The sequence below is a fragment of the Telmatherina bonti genome, assembly GCF_933228915.1.
Source record: "Telmatherina bonti genome assembly, chromosome: 22".
In the NCBI taxonomy this organism is placed as follows: domain Eukaryota; kingdom Metazoa; phylum Chordata; class Actinopteri; order Atheriniformes; family Telmatherinidae; genus Telmatherina; species Telmatherina bonti.
In genome coordinates, this window is record NC_136631.1 from 16948412 (window position 1) to 16959761 (window position 11350).

At 41.3% G+C, this 11350-nt stretch overlaps 1 protein-coding gene across 1 annotated transcript in view; it reads left to right on the top strand.

The window, feature by feature from the left end:
- The window catches only part of zfyve28 (zinc finger, FYVE domain containing 28), a gene marked incomplete at its 3' end in the record, with an annotated part of 21432 nt that extends 11271 nt beyond the window's left edge, over window positions 1-10161 (top strand). The window contains exons 2-14 of the mRNA XM_079262275.1: window positions 3321-3461; window positions 5308-5445; window positions 5581-5783; window positions 5928-6017; window positions 6147-6236; window positions 6320-6421; window positions 6510-8057; window positions 8297-8392; window positions 8796-8959; window positions 9049-9165; window positions 9595-9696; window positions 9826-9929; window positions 10030-10161. Of these exons, the coding sequence (XP_079118401.1) occupies window positions 3321-3461; window positions 5308-5445; window positions 5581-5783; window positions 5928-6017; window positions 6147-6236; window positions 6320-6421; window positions 6510-8057; window positions 8297-8392; window positions 8796-8959; window positions 9049-9165; window positions 9595-9696; window positions 9826-9929; window positions 10030-10161 (3027 nt within the window). The remainder of the gene's footprint in view (window positions 1-3320; window positions 3462-5307; window positions 5446-5580; window positions 5784-5927; window positions 6018-6146; window positions 6237-6319; window positions 6422-6509; window positions 8058-8296; window positions 8393-8795; window positions 8960-9048; window positions 9166-9594; window positions 9697-9825; window positions 9930-10029) is intronic.
- Between the last annotated feature and the right edge of the window lie 1189 nt (window positions 10162-11350).

Consider the following 11350-nt stretch of genomic DNA (forward strand, 5'->3'; position numbering starts at 1 on the left):
TCTGTTAGGTTTCTTATTGGATGATTGAAACTTCCTTTGTGCTCATTTCCTATTGACCCACTTATCTTTGTTTTTGTCATTTTGATGACAAATGTGTTTAAATGATCAGCATCCTCACAGATGTTCTTCTTTGTTTCTCTTTTGTCTTGCTACACAGTAGTATTTGCCATCAAATAACTTTCATTTATTACTACAGACTTAGATTGGCAAGAGTTAATATGAATAGGATACCTCTCTGGGCTTCATTTCCAGCGTGAACACAATTTGAAGGAGTATTATTGATTAACCCTGAGATTTAGGTTCATGAGCAAAATGTTGCAAGGCTGAGTGCTCAGCTGGGAAACAAACTGGCAATGACAAGTATTTCCCCCACCGAAGGACTGTGAGCAAGAGAAAGGGAAGAAATTTGGATGTGTTCTTTTTTTCACTGCTGCTGTTTTGTTACACACCTCAGTTTTTCTCTGACTTATCCATGGACAAGTAAAACTTGACCCACTTTCCTTCTAAACTGCTAATATTCCTTCTTGTGCCTGCATTTTGACCAGATGTGACTACCAGGTGGGAATTTATGATAGCTGTTCTATCTTATCCTCTCACATACTACATATGTCAACGCAATAACCTTTGTTGAGATTTATGCTGCTACTAGGTTTCCTCCTCTCAATAATGCAACTCAGCTGTTGAATATATCTCTGTATTTTCTGCTTTCGGTTTGTTTCATTATTAATGAGAGATGGTAAGGGAGGCGCATCGTGTATCAAATTCACAGGGAAAAGCAAGAGTCTGGGGAGAAAGTGTCACGCAACAGGAACCACTGCAAATTTAGGGGGGAGAAACCCAGAGAGATATTTCAGTAAATACCAGACTTATGTAGTTTTTCACCTCATAAATATCCTCCAAACAGTAATTGCATGGCGGGAAATAATCCTGTTTACTGCGGTTGCTCGGCCTTCTTCCACTGCATACCGTCATCCTGTCCTTTAAAGTTTCTGTGTCATCACCGGGACCATGGGGCTTGTGATGATGCGCGTCTGCATGTGGCTGCATTTTCAGAACCATTAACCTTTTTGGTTAACACAAACCCTACCCAGGATATGCATGTGTGTGTTTATAGTCAGAGTTTTTGGTATCTCAATTGTTCTGTTACATTTTACCTACCGGTACTTTGGGTGGGTCTAGGCAGTATGAATAGTAGTTGTGTTTACATTTTAAGCTGTCTGTTTCCTGTCTTGTGTGTTGCAGCTCTACATTCACTCCACTTTGGTGCCAAATTGGTCATTCTTTCTTCTTAAAAAATGCCTCTAACTCTTTTGAGGAGCTTTCACCTCATGTTCTGTTGTTCGGATTAATCCCATTTGTTAAAGAATATTTCCTATGCCATACTCATTGATGATGTGCCATGTCTGAAAATCATCTTATGTTGTCTGTGTAGTTTTTTTCTCTCACAATTCAGCAGAATACTCCAGCAAAGAGGAGAGCATGCTCTTATTAAGCTGACCTATACAGTGCCCTACTTACCTGATTTTTTTTTTTTTTTTGTCTCTACGGATCAGCAGTATGTTATATTGTATGATAATACCTTCATGTTTGTGCTTCGTGTTTACTTTTCCTTTATGCTTCTCTATTGAATTTATACTTCCACTTAACTTTTGTCTCTGCATCAGATTACATTTTTTATATCTCCCAAGCAAATTATGTTTAAAGAAGCTGCATTCAATACTGTGTATATAAAGTGGGATTGTAATCTGTGAAACTGTTTTTTTAAATCACATGGTAACACCCAATGCTTTAACAATTAACACAGTGTGTTTTGTAGCTATATCTACCATATTATGTTCATGTTATTATAGATGGTAAACAGCTGGATGTTTGTGGATTTCAGCTGCTTTTGCTGAGTTATTACACATGATGGAAAGAAATAGATCACAAGATCTTGTGGACTTTCTTTTAAAATAAATCTTGTCCTGAGTAACTAAAGTAGAAGTTTGCTAACAAATTCAAACATATTGTTTTTTCCCCTCTCTCTTCCTGCTTGTCATCTGTTGCTGAATTTTGAAGATGGTGCGATGTGACTTGAAGACCCAAAACGCTGCTATCAGTGTTTTGTTAATGTTGACTTCAAGAAATACGTCTCTAAATCCCATTCAGACAGACCTGCATCAGCAAGCAGACATCCTCTGCATTGTGATTACTCCACAGGACAGATTAGAAATGATCATGTGTTAATGTGTTCATTCTAATTAAGCTAATTAAGTAAACATGGATCAGATTTTCATTTTAAAGTTAGCTAGTTTTTATAACATGAATTTGACTCTCCCAGGTAAGAGCCTGAAATATAATTAAACTCAAGACAAACAGTTTTATGCCGCTAGATTTTTCTGTGAAGCTGAACAAACATCCATCCATCTTCTGCCACTTATCTGGGGTCGGGTTGTGGGGGCAGCAGCCTAAGCAGGGAACCCCAGATTTCCCTCTCCCCAGCCACATTTGCCAACTCTGCGGGGGGGATCCCAAGGTGTTCCCAGGCCAGCTGAGAGATACAAACTTAGATGAGAAATAAAGGTTTTAAAATTGTGACACAAAATTCTTGACAAGACCTGCGCTTCCAGAGTCGCGACTAGCGCAGTATCTCACATTGGGAATCATACTTACAAGAAACAATCCGAACAGAAATTGTGTATGTCAACGCATAAGATCGATGTCAAAGTCCATGCTCAGTCCAACCTTTGCTCTGTTTAAGGGTATATTAAAATGATCATTTACTGAGGTGGTTGGATGTGAGCTTAAGTCATGGTTCTAGCAACTTAATTGTGTCTGCCGTTCAGGAACCAATTGAAAAATGTAACTTTTCTTCTGGTGTCTTTACTGTGAAATTCATTGTTTTGGGCTCCATGAAAAAAACCGGCTAAATAAGTTGCAACTTGTGTTTTTATAGCATTTAATGACTTCTGGGGTATTTTTAATGCTTTCAATTTTAATGAACTAATATGGTACTTATATTTTACAATTTAGGCTTCAAAACTAAAATGTGAGAATATACTGGTTTGGTTTAAAGAAATGGTTATAAAAAAGGAGGCGAACCACAAATAAAAAGAGAGAAAAGTAAAGACATGATAAGAAATTTAACAATCACCAAGCAAAGCCCGATTGCAAATTCAGTCAAGAGAACATACATTGTTTTATATCCTAAGGTATTTTGAAGCAAATTTGTTTCATAACCTTGTTTTGAAAGATGTTAGTTCTGCACTGAGTGCATTGTTTTTCAGAATTGTTTCAGTACTGAAATGGACCTCCTTGTGTTTCCTCATATCTCTGTACAGAGGACAGACCCTCAGCTCCTGGCCCAATTCTATTACGCTGATGAAGAGCTTAACCAGGTGGCCACTGAGCTGGACAGCCTTGATGGCAGGAAAGACCCCCAGAGATGTACTCTGCTGGTCAACCAGTTCCGATCCTGTCAGGTCAGTACAATGAACAAATAAAGTAATCTCATTTCTCTTCCTTCCCATGTAAATAATGGACAAAAAAAAGCGCTCAACTGGAGAAAAACTGGAGTTTAGGTATATTAACTCCTAGTTTAGATTAAACTCTGAGCCACAATTTCTTGTTTGTCTGTTTGTATTTTAGATCACTTTGTTTATGTAATCACCTGTCTGGACCTTGATTTGGCTTTGAAACAAAAATGAACCGGACGTCTTTATTGTCCATTGCCTGATGCGTGCATGGTGATATGACTGTCCTTTATCAAATGAGTTCCTATTTCAGCTACTCTGCTGATAAGTTGGGATGAGTAGATTTGGTTCAGATGCTCAGCTTGGACAACTGTCTCTCATGCAGGTTATTAGGAAAATATTTACAAGAACAGCTTTTTTTAAATTTTTCTTTCTAAGATACAATGTTTAAAAAAAAGTTATTTTAAATGTGGAATCCATGATAAGGTAAATTCAGACATGAATACAACTCAATTGTTTTAGCTTTTAAGAGATCAGTCTTGAGAGAGGTATAGAAGGTAGAGCTGTAAAGGAGGGATGGCTGCCAGGCTGCATTATGTTGTGAGATCAGTAGGTTGTGATGGAGGTTCTTATCTGGCCTGTTGTGCCTCAGCTTCCCTCCTACCAGCAGGGCACACACAGAGCACCACTTAATAAGGTCATCACTTGATCCCTGACTGTTTCTTTCTCCTCTATCCTTCCCTCTGCCAACCTGTCACCATGTCTTATTCTGTAGTTTCATAGTCAAATCAGTCAGACCCTTTTAGATTCTTGTGAATAAGAACCCCTTCTATGCAGCATTTTTAACTAATTAGTTTCTAGATTTGCAGAGAAATGCTTAACAGCCCTTCATTATCTCTTTGAATTAGAATTAGGATGCTTCTCAAAGTGGTTTGCTATGAAAGACCAAGAAAGCAGCAAGAGTCAAGCCAGTTTTTTGTTCTTTAATGTGCTTCTGAAACTCAGATTTTATTCATGAACGTCTGTGGTGGCTGCTGCATGCTGATCATGTTCTATTGGGACTTTTATTTTTTTACCCTGTGGCCTGCTGTAATGGGCATGTTTGTTAGTATTACTTACAATGGACAAAGATGGAGTTGGACATAAAAATTAAAAAAGAAAAGATGAAAACTAGTAATAATCTGGAAACAGTTGAGGCTGATCTTTTGTCCGAGAGACAAACAGGTATCGCATCAGAGTCACTAGTCTGGGAAAATTTAAGCCCAACAGAAGAAGATGATTGGTGTCCTGGGAAACACTCAGACAAAGGAGTGGTACTCAGCCTGGACCAAGGCACATGTGCAGCACACAGCCATAAAGGAATCAGTGGTTTGGCTTTCCTTCTTAAAGCTTTTTAATCTTTCTCCTTGGGGCGAGCAGAGAAAGACACAATGCTGTGCCTGACAAGATTACAGTGCACAGCACAGCTGTGGTAGACTGAGAGGCTCATTGTAAGTCATTATTATAGCTGTTACACATGCCAGCGGCGCATAAGCTCTTGATTTGCTCATGTTTTGTGCGACACTGCATTTTCACTGCTGGAAGTATGTGTTTTTATTCAGTTTATATTGGAAGAGAATGTAGCTACAAGGGCCGTAATGATCTTGTGTACTTATCAAATAGTTTTCATTCCCGCCCTAATTGAAGGTCTTCTGGCACGGCGACGTAATCAGCTTCTTGACAGATATTTAGGTCCGGATTATTGACTAACAATACTTTAATCAAAACCTCTCAAAAACAGGTTTTCACTAACTCATGATTATCCTTTCAACTATTTAGTTAAATTTTGTTTTCTGTCACTCCTGATTGTCTGCAGGACAACGTGTTGAACATTATCAGTCAGATCATGGATGAATGTATCCCCAACGACCGGGCCAACAGAGACTTTTGTGTCAAGTTCCCCGAGGAGATTCGTCATGACAACTTGGCAGGGCAGCTGTGGTTTGGAGCTGAGGTAGTGTATTCCCTCCTGCTTCAGTCTAGAAGAAAACAACCCTGCAGAAATCCCTAAACAAATGCATGACATACTATATGTTAGTGTTAGACATACAGTTAAATGATAGTTAACAATACATTTGTTTCTGTCCAGTGTTTGGCTGCAGGCTCCATCATCATGAACAGGGAGATAGAGAGTATAGCCATGAGACCTCTGGCTAAAGATCTCACTCGCAGCTTGGAGGAAGTACGCAACATCACCAGAGACCAGGCCCTGAGAGATCTTAATTTGTACACAGACCGCATGAAGGATGCGCTGCGACATTTTGACAGCCTTTTTGCTGAGTTTGAGCTCAGGTAAACTAAGAACTCAATTTTTTCCCCCAGTTTTATTCACGGAATTAAACCATGTTTATCATCCACTCAAGAGTTTTTCTTTAAAATGTTTGACAAAATTGTTAAAGGCCTTATATTCACTTTGTACTTTACCTCCATTTCCAGCTATGTGTCAGCCATGGTGCCTGTGAAGTCTCCCAAAGAATATTATGTACAGCAGGAGGTGATTGTGCTCTTCTGTGAGACTGTTGAGAGGTGAATCTACTGATGAGCTGTTTTCAAAGCAACAACTTTTACAGCTCCTTACTTTTTCTACAATTGTTTTAAATATGAAAATTATGTATTTTTTGTTTTCCTCATATTTTCGTCTTTGGTTTGTCTCAGGGCCTTAAAGCTGAGCTATCTCACCCAAGACATGATTGATGACTATGAACCTGCTCTGATGTTTACAATTCCCAGACTAGCCATTGTGTGGTAAGTATTGTCTGTCTTTCCACTGAACAATTTGTCCTCCACTCCTTCCCACCCTCTTACAGAATTCTAAACATGTATTTTAGTGGGCTGGTTGTGTATCCAGAGGGACCTCTTAACCTTGACCGAAAATCTGAGGACATGTCTGAGCTTTTCAGGCCTTTTCGCACTTTATTGAAGAAAATAAGGTAAAATGACTGAATCTCCTGTTTAAAAAAAACAAAAAACTTTCTTCTTATTGCTTCACTGCAACTTTTTTTTTAATGCTTATTGCAGAGATCTCCTGCGAACTCTCACTGACGAGGAGTTGATGACATTGGAGAGGAACCTGTGTATATCTCAGGATGGAGAGTTGTCCACAGGCCAGGGGGTGGTCACAAATAGCCTCCCAACACAAGTTCAAGAGAATCACTCATCCTGCACCCCTCCTAATGACATCTCAGAGAAAGAGGGTGAAGGGGAAGAGGAGCAGCTCCCTGTATTTATCTGTCCCAGTAAAGACAAAGAGTTGGCAGAAGTAGAAAATGGCTGGGAGGAGGTGGAAACCCAGAGGGGGGAGGAGGAGCAGGAGCAGGAGCAGGGCCTGCTCTGTGAAGAGGCAGAGGAGGCTGAGTTGGCCTGCTCCATGCAATATGATGATGAGGAACTAGAGCAGCTCAACATGATGGTGTATCGTGTGGGAGATGAAATGTCCACTCTGCTGTCACCTCCCAGCCAGGGCCAGTCCCCAGCCCATCATCCCAGCAGAGGAGAGCCGAGTGGCTCTAGTGGGGCTTCCAGCACTGAGGCCTCTCCACGCAGGATTTTGGGGTGCCGGGGAAGGACAGGCATCTATGTAGAGGAGGAAGACAGGGTCTTTTTCATGGAAGACTTGGACGCAGCAGGTGATGGCACCACCAGCATCCCAAGAGAAGCCTGCAGTTTTGTTGCCTCTCCGTCTAAAGAATCTGTTCGTTCTGTGCAGCACAAGCCTGGAGCAAAGCATCCCTCTGTTAGGAATGGTTGGTATTCTGAAACTACATCAGAGCAGCCTTGTCCTCAGCCACGTAGCCTGAACACACACTGTCCCGTGGCAAAGCGGCCCCCGTTCACCTCTGTTTCTGGTTCTGAACCTTTGCCTTATAGCAACGGGTGGGAGATGGGTTTAGAAGGCACAGCATCAGAAACAGCTGAGGTCATCGCCCATCGTATGGGAGGCATGAAGCTGTCTGCCACAGTCATCTTCAACCCTCGCTCTCCCAGCTTGACAGAGCTGGCTGTGGACAAGCTGCTGCTGCCTCGGCCAACTCCCTCTGAGATTGAGCCCTGTGGCCCCCTGGTGGCCACTCACTGTCTGCTCAACTCTTGTGTGTGTTGTGGAAGCTGTGAGGATGGCCACGAGGATGCCATCACCACAGAGACCACTGGACTCAGCCTAGGCCGCCCTCTGGGTTTGGACAAGCACTGTAAGACCCCAGCCCCCAGCGCTGTCATCCAGTCTGCTGCTTGCCAGCTTATATCTCGTGGTCATGAACCTCGCAGTAAGGGTGAGATCTCTCAGCTGACTTCCCCTTCTTCTTGTTGCTCTGAAGATCCACTTGCAGAGAAATCAAATTCCCAGCTCTGTGAGAAGTGCTTGGTGGTGACTCCAGAGCGGGGACACCGCTCCCAGGACTATAGTTGTAGGAGAGGAGAGGGAGCTTCCCCATGCAGCCACCAGCCACGGACTGAAACAAGGCAGCTTGCAAGCGGAGGCCGACAGAGGGACAAGGAGATGGACAAAGACAAGCCAGAAAATGTGGATATTAGGCAGGACACCAAAGAGGACAGCAAGAAAAGCTTCAGGTTTGACTAATTATTGTGATTATAAATTATCCCCACATTTGGCATCAGATTTAGTTTTATTTTGCATTTCTTCATATACTGAATATTATTCAGTTGCCTTTATTAATTATGATTTTACACTTTCCACATGTTCTTTTAATCATCATATTGATTGCACCCATTTATTCATCTATTCATGCATGCATTCATTCATTTTTTTTATTTTTTATTTTTTTTTATTTTTTATTTTTTTTTTTTAGTTTTCAGAACTCCCCCCTCAGCTCTGTGTCCGGTAGTGACTGTGAGAGTGTGTCGGTTACCACATGTAGTCTGTCAAGCAGTGCGTATACTCCCAGGTAACCAGTCGTTCATCCATGTGTCTGTATTACTGTTCACACAGATGAAAACCAAAAAAATTAATAAACATCATAGAATGATTGCTTAAAAAAAAGATAGTTTATGTTTCTACTTGAGTTATTCTTTTTGTCCATTGAAGCATCTGTATGAACTACAGGCTGGAACTTTGCACTGCTTAAGGTTATACAGCCTCGTAACATACAGTGTTTAATGATTAGACTTAATAAAATCAAATATTTACAGTGCTGTTTCATGAACAGTAGGGGCACTACATATGTTTTATAGTTTATTCTTTTGATTTTGCTCTGCTGATGAGAAAATATAATTATAAGTTACATGGCGTTTTGTATATTTTTGGAAAGTAATAATCTTTCCCTGCCTCTCATTCCTCCCTCCATCCAGCCCTGTAAGTAGCCTGACTCCCAGCTCAGGGTCATCAGATGACGTGGACCACCAGGAGATCCAGCTGGCCTTGCATGATGCCAAGGTGGCAGCCAGGAACAAGATCCGGTCACGTTTTCATAGCAGCAGCGACCTCATCCACCGGCTTTTTGTTTGCATATCAGGTAAAGGCTTCTACTTCTCTCACTTGCTTCCGCTGCATATCTTTGCCTCTCTTGGGCTGAAGTCCATCAAATTTTAATGTGTGTTGCAGGTGTTGCTGATCAGCTCCAAACCAACTATGCCAGTGACCTTCGCAGCATCCTCAAGACTTTGTTTGAAGTTATGGCAACCAAATGTGAGCAAGGGGACAATGATAAGCAAAAGAAAGGTGGGAATCGGGTTGTAGTTAATTAATATATCTTACAACAAAATGAAAACTTTTCTACAGTTTCAAATAAACCATAAAGAGTATTTTATTTACATTTGTACGACTACACAAGTTTAGGTTTGACTATTGCTCTAAATACTCAATCTGCCAACGATAGAACATTTAAGCATGTTTACGTTTCATATCAAGGGCCAAAACCAGGTTTCTTTAGTGTGAAACCCTTCCAGTGATGGCTTTTTTAAAAAAAAAAAGTATCCATACCTCCATCATATCACATCCTATTTGGCAGCTGTACAGGCTTTTCACTTGCCTCAGCGATTCTTCACATTGTCCTTAATTGGGACACAACTACAGCTCTGTTTTCAGTATAAACAGGAATCATTCACTCTGTACAATTGATTATATTTCTTTTTGTGTGGTGCCCAACAGGTCCTGTTCTGCGCAGTGCAGTGCTGGAGGACTGTGCTCTCTGTCAGGAGACCGTATCCTCATCGGAATTGGCAGCCAAAGCCCGAGAGGGTCAGTTCGAAGGTCAGCAAATCCACAAACAGACGTGCACAGTGTAGTTGTCAGCCTGCTCTTTTTTCCCCTTCCCTCAGCAAATGTTCAGCCGGTGACAGTTCTGCTGTGTGTTTACTGTTTCTTGTTGACTCTATGCAGACCCTCCAGACTGGGTTCCTGATGAGGCCTGCAATTCCTGTATTGCCTGCAAGGCCCCCTTCACTGTCATTCGCAGGAAACATCATTGTAGGAGCTGTGGAAAGGTTTGGCCTCTCCTTTAAAGTTGAACAGCTGGTAGCATCAAATTTGCATTGATGAAAGCTAATGTGTCATTATAACTAATAAATACTCTTGTCTTTTCAGATCTTCTGCTCTCGCTGTTCTTCTCATTCTGCTCCTTTGCCTCGATACGGCCAGGTTAAGCCTGTCAGAGTCTGCACCCACTGCTATATGTTTCACGTCACGCCCTTCTACAGTGACAAGGCGGGCATCTGACCCCCAGATCATCAGAGAAAGCACACAGTCTGCCACGAGCATATGCAACAAACTGATCCACTGCTGTGTACAAAATAAATGCAACACTGCTCCGGTAAACCTTAACAGTTGTGATTGTCAATACTAAGCATGACTTCAGCGTAAGGCCATTAAAGATAAAACAGCAGAAACTTCAAACAAGAAGCCACAATGTGAAGATTCAAGCTGTTTTTAGCTGTTTTGTGTCATAAAGAATATGTGTTTACTGTGCCCACCAGACACAAGTGATTTACAGAAGCTTGCCTGAATGTTAAGGTGCAGAGGGAGAGGGTATGATGCATTGCATTAGTGGATTTTAAACCTGCGTTTGTGCAGCAGTCCTCTGTAGCAGTTTGGATCATAAAGCCAGAACAGGCTCCTTTTTTTTTTTTTCTATGCTTGAGATGTAAATGAAAAGACTTGTGGCATATTTTTCTGTGCTTTAGGGCGCTTCCCGAGCTACCACGGGACTCAGATCACTCAAAAGAATGTAAGTCATGACCACCGTGTAAATAAATACAATACTGGTTCTAATTTTATGAAAATGTTTTCAGGCCACCAGTCCTAGTAAGTCAAAACTGGCAACTTCTAAGCAGACAATATTTAGATGAGAATCCTTCATGGTTTTTATGGCATTGAATGTGAAATTGTGCTTCACGTTTTGTGCTGGAGTCTGAATCCCAACATGGGCTGCGCTCATTACCTCTACTGTTTGAATGGTGAGTTTTCTACAGAGACTCCAGTGCAGCTGAGGTGGATAAAGAGTAACTCTACATCACTGTTTGGTCTGGAAGGCCCCCTACCGGAGACTTGCTCTCATGTTACTCAGTTCTTTCATTATCAGCACAGTCTGTATAATTTAGTTTAAACAAGAGATGCTCTCAGGAGCTGGCTGACAAGATCACAGGCCAGTTTTTGCCAAAAATGATTTTCTCTTCCTCATACATGCAAATTGTGCAATATTGTCCCTACTAATTGCACTGGTCCTGCACACATCAGAAAGAGACCGACCATTGCTATTAGATTGTAGTTTTGGGGTCACTTCTAAAGAAAGAAATTGTCTTGAAATATGTTGACACTAAATTATAAATAATAGACTCTGCTGGTGCTGTTGAACATGAATAGGTATTTTCATTCCGGGCTGATATGCTTTTTAATTTTATTCTGCTCT